The 16,988-nt window shown below is 34.0% G+C and overlaps 1 protein-coding gene across 2 annotated transcripts; it reads right to left on the minus strand.

Moving 5' to 3' along the window:
- Window positions 1-948: 948 nt before the first annotated feature.
- On the minus strand, window positions 949-16,422 carry LOC129236921 (BTB/POZ domain-containing protein KCTD5). 2 transcript variants are annotated; one of them, XM_054871224.1, is made up of 6 exons: window positions 15,913-16,421; window positions 15,552-15,834; window positions 12,813-12,998; window positions 12,677-12,742; window positions 12,393-12,583; window positions 949-1,758 (listed from the first exon to the last, which is right to left on the minus strand). In XM_054871224.1, exons 2-6 carry the CDS (start codon window positions 15,732-15,734, stop codon window positions 1,746-1,748), a joined length of 639 nt encoding a protein of 212 aa, XP_054727199.1. In that variant the 5' UTR covers window positions 15,735-15,834; window positions 15,913-16,421; the 3' UTR covers window positions 949-1,745. The 2 variants fall into 2 exon arrangements, with proteins under 2 accessions (XP_054727199.1, XP_054727200.1); XM_054871225.1 differs by lacking the exon at window positions 949-1,758 and having other exon boundaries at window positions 12,389-12,583; window positions 15,913-16,422.
- Window positions 16,423-16,988: the final 566 nt, after the last annotated feature.

Genomic DNA, 16,988 nt, shown 5'->3' on the forward strand with positions numbered 1-16,988 from the left:
CAAAATAAAAACTTTCAACACTCAAAATAAAGTTTTTCAACACTTTAATAATTATTTTTTATTTAGTAAACTCAAAATAAAGAATTTCAAAACTCAAAATTATTATTTTTTATTTAGTAAACGCAAAATAAAGAATTTCAACACTCAAAATTCTTATTTTTTATTTAGTAAACTCAAAATAAAAAATTTCAACACTCAAAATAAAGAATTTCAACACTCAAAATAAAGATTTGCAACACTCAAATAGAGATTTCCATTAAATAAATAAAATAAAGAATTTCAACACTCAAAATTATTATTTTTTATTTAGTAAACGCAAAATAAAGAATTTCAACACTCAAAATAAAGATTTGCAACACTCAAATAGAGATTTCCATTAAATAAATAAAATAAAGAATTTCAACACTCGAAATAAAGATTTTCAATACTCAAAGTACAAATTTCCATCACTCAAAATTATTTTTTATTTAGTAAAAAGTTATTAAAAAAATGGATGATTAATTTTGCGCCATCTGGTATCAGTTTATATGTGGCGCGTGAATGTGGGTTTATAACTTAAATATCTTTTCGCATGCATTTTTTTATTGTTGTATATATTATTAATATTGATGTCATCACAATTAAACTCCATTTGCATTGCTTGCAAACCAAAAGAACTCATAGACTTGGTTATTAAACTTAAAATACCTATATACCAAAAACTTCAAAAACTTTTAATATCGTTTCGTTAGCAAATTTATATGAATAAAACAGTTTGTTGTTGCTTTTAGTTTCAGTTTTCTCTTCTTTGTTACGCCTAAATACAGATGTATGAATATCCTAATTGTGATTTGCATCTGCAACCAAGCCGTTGACCGTTTTTTAAAACCAACGTGAAGCTTTCTGCGACTTTTCTATTTCTAGTATCTGTAAGTATTTTCAGTATTCTTTCATTATTTTATTTCATGCTTTATGTTTTTTTTTTGTTTCACATTAATGAAACAAATCAAATTGCAATCTTAAACGCGTGACAACAACATTACATTTAATGCTTTTGAACTTTGCAGACAAACTGTTAATTTTAATTTTTATTGTTTTGCTTCCTTTTTTTTTTGCTTTTGTTTTTGTTTTTTTTTTCATTCTACATTTCCTAAGCTTTTTCTATTTATATTGTTGCAGATTCGCCTTCGACGCATTTTTTCTTTTCTTCGTTTTGTGAATTGATGTCAATTACAAATAAATGTTATTATATACGGCTATGTATAGTATCTATGTATGTATGTATTTACGCAAGTAGAAATATGAAGCAGAGTATATATTGTTATATAAAATTAATATTTTTGCAATTATTTATATGTATTCATATGTATGTAAATGTCATTGTGAGCGATTACTGAGCACGTGGTTGAGAGCGCATTGCTTTTTTTTTTTGCTTTGTTGTGGTTGTATTCGTCTGATCAAAAAAAGGACAATCGATAATGACGTTTCGTGGCGATGGTAGCAGTGATTGCTGTGATTGCTGTTGTTATGTCGAAAGTATTTGATAAGCATAAGGTTATAGTGGTGAATTGTGAATTGGTAAATTGAGCTGGGGACTTGGTGGTAGAAATTGTGTTTGGTGATGGTTAAGGTAGTGGTGGTGCTGTTGATGGTTGTAAGCGTTGTGGTAGGAGCACTAGTACGCAAATTCGTTCATTATAGATTCAGGGGTGTAGGGAGATGGTGGTGGTGGTGGTGGTGGTGTGACATTTCGCTTTCTTTCTACTTTAAATTCCGAGACTGCAATTAAAGAAAAAACAAGTAAAAAACAAGAAAATGCATTAAATTTCAATTATACAATTTAGTGTTGCTAAAAAAATTTTGTTTATTTTTTAATTTGTACTAAAAACTACATACACTAATATATGTTTGCATATACATAAAGGGTCTTTCAAAGTGGGCACTCGAAATTTTGTTCAGTTATATGTTCGATCATATGATTAAAGCAACATTCAAGAAATTTGTTGTGATTGAGCTACGAAAAAACACTAGTTTTTTCATGCGATCTAAACCAGGTTTTTTATGCACGACAGAGCAAGAAAGTTAGATTTTACACACGCAATTTCAGGCATCGAAAAATACGGTTTGACTTGGGGCATAGGCGCTTACAATAAAAATCTCCTTACGTTTTGTTACTACTAACACGACTAAGTACAGTTTATATATACGTGTGCCGAGCCCGTTTCAGACATCCTGAAAATACTAGCATCTTTTCGCGCTAACGGCCTTTTCTTTGGACCGCTTGAAATAAAAATGTATGTTTTTCCAGCAGGTGCTACTTTCGACTAAGTAGGCAATTGAGTAGTAAAGTCCTCTCTCAGCTAACAAAACTAACACTTTATAAGGCTCTCCTCCTTCCCGTCCTATCAAATGGCGCAAAAGCTTGGACGATGACAATATCCGATGAAGCGTCCCTTGGAATGTTTGAGAAAAAGATTATGCGGAAGATTTTTAGACGTTGGCCATGACACAATGAGTTGTATGAGCTATATGAGCTTAGCGGCGACATAGACATAGTGCAGCGAATAAAGATCCAGCGGCTACGTTGGTTAGCTCATGTTGTCCGAATCGATACAAATGCTCGGCTCTGAAAGCATTCGATGCGGTAACAGCTGGTGCTAGCAGAGGAAGGGGAAGGCGTCCTCTGCGTTGGAAAGATCAGCTAGAGGACTTGGCTTCACTTGATGTGTCCAAATGGCACCGGTTAGCACGAAAAAGTAACGACTTGCGCGCTTTGTTAAACTCGGCTAAAATCGCGTAAGCGCTTATCGCGCTAATCAAGAAGAAGAAGAAGTATAGCATATATGAAATGTTAGAGCATTGAGCAAAGAGTACAAATAAACAAAAATTATTTTCAAATTCACTGTTTCATTCGCGCAAGTTCATTTAACACTTTTACGCTTTTATAGCATCTTTAGCTGCGAGACCCATTTTTCAATGAACGGCTAAGTGTATAAAGAATATTGTAAAAACTGTTTGCGGTGAGACTTTGTCAAGCGAATTCAACAGTCTAAACGGAATTCATTCAGTTCTTTTTAAACGGAGGTGGCGTAGCCTGAAACATTAACGGTAAAACGCTACAGACCGATAATACGCAATTTTTGGTGGCCTAAATGGGATGATATGAGTGCCGACGTTTAGTTTCAAAATAACGATGCTATGTACCACACAACATATGCCACTTGGTCGTCTCGTATGCGTCACCGAAGAGATGCCACCAAGCAAAACAAAGCCACATTGCAACCAAGGGCTATTTGACCGATGCTATATTCCATTCCTGATGCCACAAATTGTTCAATTCAATGAATATCTCAAACACTCTCTTATTTTACTTACATTTACAACACGAGTGCCCATATTGAAAGACCCTGTACGTATAAGCTGAGTTTAGAAAAAGCACAAGCACACTGAAAAAGTTAAAAACTCAAAGGAAGGTCCAGTTGATTATGCGGCATAAATGCATTTTTTATGTTTTTGTGAAAAATTTTCATAACTAACATTCGATCTATGGTAAAATCTAAAGCGATATTCCTTTTTTAAAATTGAAAAAATGCAGATTTTTATGTCTTTTGAACTTTCGGTAATCGTAGCGAATGTTAAAAATAATTGATTATATTTGAATACTATGTATATTATTTAAAGAAATTTTTTATAATAAAATTTTTTTTAGATATTTCAGTGAGATCCTTCGTGAAAGCTTTAAATGCATTTGAAGAAATAAAGTTGAGATTTCTTTATTGAACACTAATAATTTTTGGTGAAATGTAAAACTTGAATTAAAATGAATAACCGCTAAATTTTCATCGCCAAAAGCTGCTAAGTAAATAAATAATAAAAAAATGGAAAGTTTCAGAGCGTTTGTCGACATCCAAGCTTTTCATGGCAGAAATACAATCGGAGGTTTGTCATTGTATGTCGATGGGCGGCCGGTTTAAGCCACGACAGTCGGTTCTACGTTACCGGAACTACCCAGATTTATATCCGGTCAAGAACTGTTACTCCAGCAGCATTCCCCGCACATGTATGGGGATTGTTTATGCTGCTAGAACAACAAAAAGAACAATCCTTTTCTATAAAGGATGGTAGATGGCAGGTTTGCTCGTTAGGTATGGTGAAAAAAAAAAAATTTAAGGGGAACTCTGGATTCTACGTCATTCGTTTTGTGTTTCACAAAATTTAGCTTTAATTTAGTGAAACACAAAACGAATGACGACGGCATATCTGTCAAATTCACTCAGAGCCGAATAACGGTCTACTAGGTAGTACACCTCTAAAAATCTTTTCACCATACTTTTCTATCACTTGAGGAGCATTTAAAATCGAATGCCGTAACGTATGGTAGTCACGCACAATTTCATTCGGCTACCCTCAATAATTGTATTTAAACGTGCAAACCGGGACGCGTTACCCCGACATCACTCGTTCTCCAAACAGTCCAAACTTTACAGGAACGACTCGGATTTATGTTTGGTTTAGAACTTCAGCAACTTTCCCCATGCATGTGGGGAATGTTTATGCTGTTACTTTGTAATGTAAGGTTAGAAAGTTGATTGCGATAATAGATTCGATTTACGATTCAATTCCGATGACAATAACAAGCAAACTAAGCAAAGCCTGAGAAAAGTGGCAAAAAAAATGAACGATACCGGTTTTTTTATAAGGGCGTAATGCATGTCACACAACTGCTGCTGTTGAAAAGGTTATGAATCCCAAGAACTATACCGATAGTTTGTTGGAATATTCGTCAAGAAATAGTTTTAAATGTCATACGAGTAAATTTGAATACTTTATCCTATATAGCCTCAATTTCGATATGAACATTTGAGGAAAGAGATTGAAAATCTCACAGTTGAATATATGTTGAATGTTCTTTACCTGTTGTTGTAACATAAAATATTTCCCATACATTTTTGCGGAATGCTTAAAGTAGTAGTTCTTGGCCAGCTCGTCATCCCGATAACGTAGACACAGCATGCTTCCTGGGCATACCGTTAGATGAGATAGACGATGGCAATCGGTGACTACACCGTACTGGCAGGTCTTGATGAACTGCTACAACAACAACAACGACTTGGAATGAAATTTAGCTTCGACTTTTCTTAGCAATTAATGACTCGAAAATATTTAAAGATAAATGAACTGGATCTGTTTAAACATTTTTAAATCAGCGTTCAAAGGTTAGGTTAGGTTAGGTTAGCCAGATTGCTTGTCTAAGACAAGACACTCGGCGGCCCTAAGGCCCATTGTGTTAACTGCTTTTGATTTCCATCCCCTAACTAAGATGCTTAGCCACTTAGATCTTTTTAAGAAGGTAACTAGTCCCTCCAGTGAAACCATTTGCAATTTCCCAGGTTTTCAAAGAAATAATCGCCAAGATATTTGGCACGGCTTCTTTGAAGTGCAGGATATTCACAGAGGAGGTGTTTTATCGTCTTTATTACTTCTTCACCTTCGAAACTCCTGCAGAAGTCATTCTGAGGTACCCCCCATTCTACTGACTAGGGTGCCAATAGTGCAGTGACCCGTTATAACACCTAATGAGGACGCTGGTAGTTAATCTGTTGAATGCAAGCAGACATTTTGATCTTTTAAGATTCAATTTTGACCAAAGCACTTGGGAGACCCTGCAGTTAGTAGTTATAGACCATCTTCTATTGGTTTTCGCGATTACGCTGAAGTCAATCGCAGTGTACAGTTGGTTTAGAGGAAAGCTTATGTCCTCTTTAGTTTCCTTGTTCACTCCTCTCGGGAGCATAGGACCTCGACAAAAAAACTCAGTCTTGCGTTGGTTTCGTTAATCTGTTTTGATTTCTGACAGGGCAGGTGATTATCCTGCCGCTACCAATTATAAGTAGTGGGAATGCCCACCTGTCGTTGCTTAAGTATGCCCACTGTCCCTCCTTAAAAATCAAGCTCAGAGCCTTTCCTTGCACACTCATCTGCTCTTTCATTTCCCTCCCCTCTCCAGAGTAATCAGGGACCCAACAAAGTGTGGTGTTGTGTTGTTGGATAAGCGAGAACGACCTCCTGCATTCCTGCAATCATCGTTAGAAAATGTTGCTCAATTTCGCATATCGTCATCACTGATATGTTGTGCAATGACAAAAAAAATGGAAGAAAATGTATTTTTATCTTTAAGTAACACAAAAGTGTAAAGAAATAACTCTTTATACTCGCAAAATGGTTGACCAGAGAAATATGAAATTAATCAATAAATTATAGATCAATAATGATATATTGACCGAAAAAAAATATGTTCTAGATGTCTAGCATTGTTAAGCACACAATAATGAATTTGGGCGTTTTTCTATTTCGTGCTCAACTCTTCATATACATTTGCCTACTGGACATATCCTTTCAGTGCTGAAAGCTAACGGCTGAGGCTAAAAAGCTGCAAGTGCTACAAACGCATATATATGCACGCACACACACACACAAAAGCGATTAGGCGAACTCACACTATCATACTAAAATGCTTCACAACAAATATTACACAATACAAATTCAAATACATTATACAATAAATCTATGCCTACGTACATATGTATGTGTGTAGTTAGTCTAAAAGCTTATTGCTTTTTTTTAATTGAAATTTTAATACATTAAGGGGGTAGTATGGTATTTTTTTTTTTTTCATTTTTTTTTTTTTAAATTAAGATCTTAAGATTATTGTGTGAAAGTTTGAAGTGCATTAGAGTAAAATTGACAAAGACACAAAGGATTAAGTATCTACCTCTCCAACCGGATTTCACGCTGCCGAAAATCTTTAAACGCGTTTTTCTCACACTTGCCTTTTTTACGGTCGGTGTCCACTGTAGATTCATATCTACTGCACCGATTCTTTTCAAATTTGGTTTTTTTGTTTCTTTACTTTATTCACGAGGTAATGACGTCGAGTTTTTTTTTTTTAATTTTGTCATATTTTAAAACAACAAAGTTTTCAAGTTTTTTTTATGAAAAATCGGTGTTTTGACTTCAAAGCGCTTTAAAAAATTAAAAAAAAAAAAAAATTCGACGTTGTTACCTGCGAAACTTTATTAGCTGATGAAATCAATTTGGTTTTTTGATTTTAGTTGATCCAGTAATGAGTTCTGAGGGACACCGCAATAAAACTTTTTTATGAGACGTCCGCGAAGATTCGCTGCCACCAACTCATTTCTTCATAAAAATCAATGAAAATTTCACACAATATTCTTTAAATATGACTTTATAATGAAGTAATTTTAAAATTTTGAATAAATCAACTGTGTCGACAAAAAAAATTTCGAAAAATATGCTTGTTTTACACCGAATTAACCATACTACCCCCTTAAGAGGTTAGGGGTAGGCAGAATTTAAAAAAAAATAAAATAAATAAAATAAAATAAAAATAAAATGGATTTTTTTTGTTTTGCATTTTCTTAAAGTATAGTATTTTAAAAACATTGTGTGAAAATTTGAGGTGAATCCGACAAATTCTTCTCGAGTTATTCAACAATTAACAAAGGGCGCTCGGATGCTCCGGAGCGTTCAAGAGTAAGTAGCAAAACTTTAAATGCGTTTTTCTCAAAACTATATTTTTTGAACTGGTGATCACTGTAACTTAAAAACCGCTTGGTAGATTTCAATAAAATTTATACTGCTGTTGAAAAACATAAAAAATTCGTGCCTGATCGAAGGTTTTTTTTTTCAAAAATATCGATTTTTTTTAACAATTAACTGTCGGCTTTTTCTCGAAAATCTGAAAAGTATTTCCTGTTGTTGTACTGTAAACTTTGAAAAAACAAAATGAAAAACTTCGATCAGGCACAAGATTATCTATTAATAAAACTAACTTGTCCGTTTGATTTTAGATGATTCTCTAACGAGTTGTGATGATCACCGCAAGGGACTTCTGGAGAAACGAGCTCCACACAAACAGTGATAACTTTTACAATTAATTTCTTTTTTATTTGGCTAAAGTCAAGTCGAAACATGATGTATTTATGTCATGTTTTGATTTTTGTAAAATAAAGCAATTGACTAGCAAAAAAAAAAAGATTGAAATTTATCGGGCCTCTGACCACCCCTAACCCCTTAATTCATTACACAATTTGATAGCAAAAAACTTTCAACGCAGCCTATATGAGAAAAAAAAATTTAGTCGTTTTGAAAACTAAAGTTAATTTACATTTCAACACAGAATTCACGATTGCGAAAATGAAGTTGATATCAAATTTCGGATTTTAAATCGTAAATGCATGTATGTATGTAGTAATATATAAAAAGTTCCATATGAATGCAAACTATTTACAACTGCTATTACACCAACACAACACACTCGCGTTGCACGATTGCATGATTGCTCAAAGTACTCGCGTATTAGCCCAGAGGACTCGTTTATCCTAAATCTGTATATTGCTATTTTTGCGCAGTAATTGTTGTTGTTAAGAAGCATACATACCTAGGCACGTATTTATACAACTCTATATTATATATACTTAGGTGTTAGAACTTGTTATTATAAAATACTTTGATGCCTCCATACATTTGTATGTGCATGCTTAGACACATAATATTACATATATGTATGTATGTATGTATGTACAAACCTATTTTTTTAGTACTTAGTAATTCGTTTTAGCAAAAAAAAAATATTCATATTGTGACGTATATTTTGTATAATTACAGAAATACAAATTTGCATGCCACAAATTGGGCATCCGTCTGTGTTTAATTGTGCGTACTACGTTCACTATTTCGCGACCTGCGATAATATCTTTATTATTTACGGTTATTCATTCTATTACTAGTGCAACAACATGTGATTGAAGAGTAAAAGTGGCGAAGAGATTTGTATATTTTAATTAAACTTTAGCAACCAGTTCACACAAAGCTCATAGAGGCTGACTTTTTCGACGTTTCTTAAGTATTTGATGCAACATCATCGAATACTCTCCTGTAACATACACTTTTTTTAAGAAATGCATCTAATATTCTACCAATCTAGTAGCTCGTCTTCACACTCGAATAGCCAGAGTAAGACATTTCGTAAGCGAACGTTCGTTTAAGGGGAGCAGCTCCTCCAGCACTTTCATATTTCTCATTTTTCTTTGTTGCTTTAAAAAATCATTTACAATGTAAAGAATATCTTTTCAATGTTTTAAGCTTAAGGGGGAAAGTACATGTAAAATTTTCAAAAAATTCGATATTTTAAGATTATACTATGAAATTTTCATGCGGAAATTCCTAATATTATAGCTTCTATAGCCCATTAACTATATAGAGAGCGGTCCGCGTGCTCCTGTATCGCAAACTTCAAGCTCATTTATCTCGAAACTGTATTTTTAAAAACTGCTCGTGTTGTAACTCAAAAAGTTATCGACCGATTTATTTGAAGTTTGGTGCGGCCTTTCTGTACATTACTATCGGAAGGATAAACCTAAAATTTCAGATATTTCGCGTTGATAAATTACTTTCTGGGGGTTAAAAATGTCAATAAAATAGCCCTAAATTCTGACTTTTTTTCAAAGGCTTATTTTATAATTAATTTTATACTTGTTTTTTAATTTTATAGGTTCATCCTTTCCGTTAATATGTTAGAAAAAAAAAAACAATTTCATTTTTTTGTTTCAGATCGATAGATTAAGAGTAATAAATAGAGCAGGTTAGGGACCTCAAACAAAAATTAATGATCCTGAGCCGCCATTTTGTACTCTCGAAAGGTTAAATAAAGTTGTTTTAAAGCTTCAAAATAATATTATTATTTTATCCCCTTTAAAAATATGTTTAAAAAATGACCAATTTTGAGGCTTCTACATGGAATTCCCCCCTTAATAGAAAGCCAAAAAAGTACCTATAAAGTCAGTGAAGTAATGAGCGTCGAATGAAAGATAAGTAAGAACGAAAGCCCTTAATAGAAAGCCAAAAAAGTACCTATAAAGTCAGTGAAGTAATGAGCGTCGAATGAAAGATAAGTAAGAACAAAAACTTTAATCGCGTTTTTCTCGAAATACATTTTTTTCCGCGTTGTCGAATATAACTCAAAAAGTAATCAAAATTTCAAGTGAAAATTTTACAGGAATATTCTTTAACGTATTGGCCTTTGCATGCACCTCAAATTGTATTTTAATTATCACTAAAAATACTGTTTTGATTAATTTGTTTATAAAAAAGTTCAATTTTTTTCTTTTTCATTTCAAATTTTCATTTTTTTTCGTTAAAAATAGGTAAGTGCAAAGCGGAATAACTTATTTTAGAGGGTTAGGGGTAGTCAAAATAAAAAAAAAAATGGATTTTTTTTGTTTTGCATTTTCTTAAAGTATAATATCTTAAAAATATTGCGTGAAAATTTGAAGTGAATCCGACAAATACTTTTCGAATTATTTAACAATTAACAAAGGGCGGTCGGGCGGTCCGAAATCGATAGTAAAACTTTAAATGCGTTTTTCTCAAAACTATGTTTTTGAACTGGTGATCACTGTAACTTAAAAACCGCTTGGTAGATTTCAATAAAATTTATACTGCTTTTGAAAAACATAAAAAACTCGTGCGTGATCGATTCGATTTTTTAAAACAATTAATTGTCGGTTTTTTTGTCGAAAATCTGAAAAATATTTCCTGAGGCCGCCATATTGTTAATTTGGAAAGAAAAGGCACAAGATTATCTATCAATAAAACTAATTTCTCCCGTCCGATTGATTTTAGATGAATCTCCAAGGACTTGTGATGATCACGGATGATGTGATGTCGTTCCCACGACAGTCGGTTCTACGTAACCGGAACGACTCGGATTTATATCCGGCCAAGGATTGTCACTTTAGCAGCATTCCTCCTATATGCACGAGGAATGTTTATGCTCCTACAACAATCACCGCAAGGGACTTCTGGAGAAACGGGCTCCACACAAACAGCGATAGCTTTTGCAATTATTATTATTTTTTTTTTTGAAATTTTGCTAAAATCAAGTCGAAACATGATGCATTAATGCTATATTTTTATTTTTGTAAAATAAATCAATTGAGTAGCAAAAAAAATTATTGAAAATCATCATTTTTTCGGGGCTCTGACACCCCTAACCGCTTAATGAAAAATTTTTGTCTAGTTGATTTCAGTTGATTACAAGAGCCTGTACATTCCACGGCGCAAATTGAAGGAGCCACGTTATAACAGCTGTAGCGCCGCAATTGGCTTTTATTTTATTTTATTTTATTTTTTTTTGTTTTAATTATTGATTTCTTTTTTAATTTTTGTTTTTTTGTTTTAATTTTTGTCTTGTTTTAAGTTTTTTTTTTAAGTTTTTTTTTTAAGTTTTTTTTAATTTTTTTTTAATTTTTTTTTTAATTTTTGTATATCCATTTAAGCATAGAATTTATTTTAACATAAAAAATACTCTCAGTTTTTCGCAAAAAGTTATTGAAAAACTCGTTGTCTGGAGGAGCTGCCCGCCTTAAGCATTTTCCCTCTGAAGTGCGACTCCATTCGTCGTCATCAGCCAGCCACTTTTACTCATTTTATTATATTCAAATATTCAAATGTAATTTACTGTTAAGGATAGTGACACTATGTTGCAATTTCTATGTATTTTATAATTTGATTGATTCAAATTGTGACAAAATTTCACGTCTCATTTTCCTACTTATTAAATATGAAAATCCCACCGTCGCGTCAAATGAGAAAAAACGCTGTAGAATGATCTTCTTTTCTAGTTGCATTCTCACCTACAGTCGGTGGGGAACTAATTTTGGTGGCATTACTCGTATTCTCACGTTATTTAATTTATTTATGTATTTAATTTTATTCACTTTTATATATTTTTTTATATTGGGCTAAATGGTTTCAGTCCACTTATTTAGAACATCAAAAGCAATGATTGCAACGGACTGCTAAGGCTACATTTTGTGTGGTATCTGCACGAATATAATTAATTTTTTTTTGTTTTTGTTTTTTGTTAAGGTTAAGCGTTTTTCTTGTTGGTTTGTATATGTTTGACTATTTCAATACAATTACAAAACGGGAAATTTTAAAATCTCGTATGTTTGTATTTAATTGCGCAAACTTTAATTATCGATTACTGTCACAACAAAAGTTTCAATCGAGTGATGATGGGTGAAATGCATTTTCATGAAATGCACGATTTATGTACGCTTAAACGCAGTAATAATTAGAAAGTTTATGTACTATAAATACAAATTCGCACTTTTTTTAGTTTACGACTGTATATGCTTTTATCTACGTAGATCAGATTACTACATACACTTCGTATTTGAAAATTCAAAAAAAAAAAAAAACAAAAAAAAAAGTTCCTCAACTATCAAATATCACGCAAATAATATGCATATAAAATTTTTAATTTATACATATAAATATATACGTCTGCAGTGTTGAGTTATTAGTTAGAACGCACGAATTCTTACATTCTAGAGCCTTTCTGCTGAAGCACCTTGGCGCGATCGTTCAGCTCCAGTTCGCGACCCGTTGACGATCCGCACTCCTTTGAGACTACACACAAAAACTCATTATTTTCGAATGGGCCATAGTTTGTGTACTGCATGCCAACGCTAATTAGTTGTTCAAATCGCCAACCATCCGATAAAGTTGAGATCATCTATAGATGTTGAAGTAAATACATGAAATAAAAAATACATAATTATTTTTACATAGTCGCGCACTTCATTTATATTTCCAACATTGAAACTACCTGAGTTAATTCTTGTTCGCGACATTGCAGCACACGATAAACACGTTTCTTATCGGCATGTGGTCGCTGGAAAGAGGAAAAAATATATACCTTTACATGTCTGCTTTGTTACAACAGTTAAATATGCAAAGCTCACCTGATCCCTATGGTTTATACACTCCTTCAACAGCGTTATCAGCTGTGTCACATTGTAGAATTCAGCTTCCTCTAGAACTCCTTCCTCGGAGACGCCATCTAAAACTAATTTGCCGTGTCGCAAATAGTTCAGTACTGGCGCAAAATACTTTGGGTCTCTATCAATAAGATAAGCGCCTGTCTCATCCTGCAAGCAATTGCAATATAAATTACATGGTAAAGATATGAACAAAAATAAATGAAGACTGCAAAAACTTCTACAATTATCGTAAAATGTACGTTGAATCATAGTGGGTTGTCTAGAAAGTGCGGAAAACACATTTTTTATTGCTCTTTATGTAAATTTTGTTTTCTAACAGAGTTCGGGCAATGGCAAATCTGATATTGTATTTTTGCCAATGAAACAGCTCCACATAAAAAAATATCTGCCATTCGGAGTCTTCTCAAAACTGTAGTTACCTGCATTTGTGAAACAACATCAACACGCACACCACAAATAGGAGAAGGTGCTCGGCCAAATACCTAACAGAAGTGTACGCGCCAATTATTTATTTTATTTTATGTACACTTTTGATCGATGACTGTTCGCTATATTTCGGATAGAGCCAATATTTCATAGGGTGCAAAACTCAATACCATTCGATCAATATATCAATGATTCCCAGTTGTTGTTGTAGCAGTTTAATATACCCTTCACCCTTCTCATGCTGCACATAGATTGGGTATGTCGAGCTCTGTTCTGAATAAGTAGGAGTTTAACCTGCTACAGTATTCAGAACGTAATTGAGCCAAAGTTACGCGGGTCTCGCGAGGCAGCCGAAGCCCTTCGTCTGCAATAGGTGGTGGTTGGACTCCGGTAACGGCATTCGGGGGTCGGGGGTCGAGAGTTAAGGAAGGTGGTAAGGGTCTTCTAATGAATATCCTTTAATGTCTGTCTGTATACTGTCCGGTCCAGTAGTTCTAATTGTGTTTTGTCCTAGATCTCGTCAGTGTAGTTGAAGAGTTATCTCCTGACGTGCCTTGTGCCTTGTAGAATATCATCTAATACCGTGAAGTGGCTGTATGTGTCGAAAGCCTTCTTCAGGTCCAGTGCTACTAGGACCATCCTCTCGGAGCGTCGGTTTTGATAGAGCCCACGGTTTACCCGGGTTTTTATAGCAGTAGGTGCATGGTGATACTGTGCACTTTGCGGAATCCATGCTGATGTGTGGCTGGGGTCAGGTGTTTCGTGTAGAGAGCAAGTAGCTGTTCTTGAAGAGTCTAATAGTCATTCCCATGGCAGCCGATCCTACATTACCGGAATGGCTAGGGGTTCTTCCGACTAAGGGCTGCTGTCCGAGTAAACTAACCCTGTTTAGTGCACCGTACCTCAAAATTTTCCAATCAAACTCTCTGCTTATGCCGGATCAGCACAGGTGGATATTGTCAAGGTTGTTGTTGTTGTTGTAGCAGTTTACAAAACCCTACATAACGCTAGACCAGGAAGCAGGCTGTTTCGGCAGTGTCACGCCAACAGGGGAGCGGAGTCCTCGAAGCGTACTCAGTTAATTTTGTCGAAGTTAATGTAGGTACGGGGGTTCGCGGAAATCAAAAGTTGGCAGGTTTATCGATCGAAATGATAATGAGTAAATGGGCTGAAGAACGCCATCTCTGCGTTTGTCCAGCATTATTAAATACGCGTTTAAAATGCCTGGGAGCCCCACTGTTTGAAGGTGTGGAAATCGTCTCAAAAGCGGATCTCCCAGCTCTGCTTAGATTCGCCAAATTCGTTGACATCCTACATGATGTCTACTTTCAGTATTCATAGAGGTTGGACTCCATCTGGTATCACTAGAGACCAAAAGGTCTATGCGTGGCTTAATGCCAAACAGGGTAACCTAACCTAAATGGGCTAAAGCTTGAGATGTTATGTTACTTATCAGACCAGCGCTAGCAACCGTTAGGTTGTTGTTGTCGTTGTTCATGTAGCAACTTTTTCCAGGACATATATAGAGATTATGCAAATTTTAGCTAAATATTTAAATGATGATTGATAGGCACAGATATTTACAAATATCAGCAAAATGTTCACACCGAAAAGGAGCGAACTCGTGCACTACTCTTTTTCTAGTCGCCTTTATTTTTGTAAATATCTATGTTTTTACATGTGAGTTAATCCTTTTTTACAAAAAAAAAAAATTAAAATGCTAGGTCAGGTTAGGTTGACCTGGCTGGCAGAAAGCCATCACAAAATGCTATGAAAATATAAATTTTTTAAATCATACTTCAATGCAAATAAATTTTCACTAATTACACCGAAAACATTTTTTTTTAATTTCGATCTATAAAATACTACTATTAAACTCAATATCTAAGTTAACAGCCATTCATCGACAATTTGTTACTGAACTTTTTATGCAACCCAATACTACGGCAAAGAACCAATACAAAGTGCAATCAAATATTTATTTGAGCTCAGTTGGACTGACTTTGAACTAAATAGCAAATTGGGGCGTACTATTGTTTATGTATGCAACTAATTTGTCTCCCTCATTTTTGTTGTACCTCAAAACAATAACCTACATTTTCTGCATTTTCAAACGCAAGTTCACCAGCGACTTTGCTACACTTCAACGAGGTTTTGTCTATATCTATTTTGTTTTTTTTTTTTTTTTTTCTTTTTGACTATTACTAACCATTTACTACGAATTTTATTGTTACTGCCTCTTTTGTATACGCATGTAGATAGTTTAATTCTTACCCGATCTGATATTAAGTCACAATCCTCTTGTATTAGACGAGATAGAAACGAATTTGGGTCACGGGAGAGTGTCGTCTTTGTTGTTAGGAAATATGTGCCACCCACATTCAGCTTCACCCACTGGTCGGTGCCCTGCTTTTTCAGCATTGGACTTTTGCGTGAATTTATATTTATTGTTGTCATAATTGTATCACTTCGTAGATACTAAAGCAGAACTTAATTCTAGTTTTAAGCCTATAGCTTTGCTCTAATTTTCAAGGATACTTTCTTAAACGAATTCAAGCTGAAAAAAATTAACAGTTGTTTAGCAAATAAATAAGCTTCAGAAAATAAAAACAATTGCACGTGGATGTTTATGCACCTGGAGTATGTCTATTTTTGCTGTGTGAGACTACGCTCTTCCTTTGCAGGATTTGTTAATTCCCGCACAATTAGTTGTTGTAGAGCAGGATAAACTCAGCTACGGCAATCACAATAGACAACTTTTCACCTTCAGCATATATGGAATGTTTCCTAACTTCTTGCAATCGCGCTCTTTACCCGGACAATGGTGCAATTTATGATGATGCACTTAGCTGCAATTTTATTTTCCTTTTAATTGATCAATCACGGGCCACCAAATCTGCCTGGTAATTTCATTTATTGCTAGTCTTTTTGCTTAAATTTTTTATAAAATAAGTATATCTTTTATCTTAGAAAATGAGAGTATGCAGTTTTGAGAATCAATTCCGCCTCCAATTATTTAATTCCGCTTTTTTAATTTATTAATAACACAGTTTACATTCCTTTTCACCAGCTCTGCCAGTTTCATTCAATACTCGCTCGATTACCTCTTTTACCTCTTTTTTCCTTAAATTGTTTTCAGAGAAGGTAGATATTCGGTCGCCTTGATGTCATATATTTCGCCTGCTCTGACAGAGTTGTATAGCAGGGTTGTACACCACGCACTGATTGCTGTCAACCCTACTTCGATAAGTTGCCAATAATGTATTTTATCGATTGTTTGCCTTGAATAATGCCTATACGCAATGGAAAATCAGACTTTTTTCAATTACATGAGTATGAAATACACAAATTGTAATTTATTTAAAAAATTTGAAACGCTTTTTAAGTGTTTAAAATTATTTTCGCACTGTTGTCCCAGTATCATTAATAAAACTTCAGCCTTTATTTGATTATGTGTCATTTATTTAATTTATTAATAATCTTTTGATAATTTTTTTAATTTTTATTTCTGTTGTTAATATTAGAAGTTGATTAAATTGCATTTTTAATTTGATTTTATTGATATGTTAAGAATAAATATATTTTGTTATAATTTTCTTGTAATCTGGCAGCGCTTTGTAACAACGACTGGTGAGAAGACACTCACCCGGCGAATTTCACTTATCAATTATTAATCGAACGGTAAGCACTAAGCACGTAGAAGGTTAAAAG

This window comes from Anastrepha obliqua, chromosome 2 (genome assembly GCF_027943255.1).
Source record: "Anastrepha obliqua isolate idAnaObli1 chromosome 2, idAnaObli1_1.0, whole genome shotgun sequence".
In the NCBI taxonomy this organism is placed as follows: Eukaryota; Metazoa; Arthropoda; class Insecta; order Diptera; family Tephritidae; genus Anastrepha; species Anastrepha obliqua.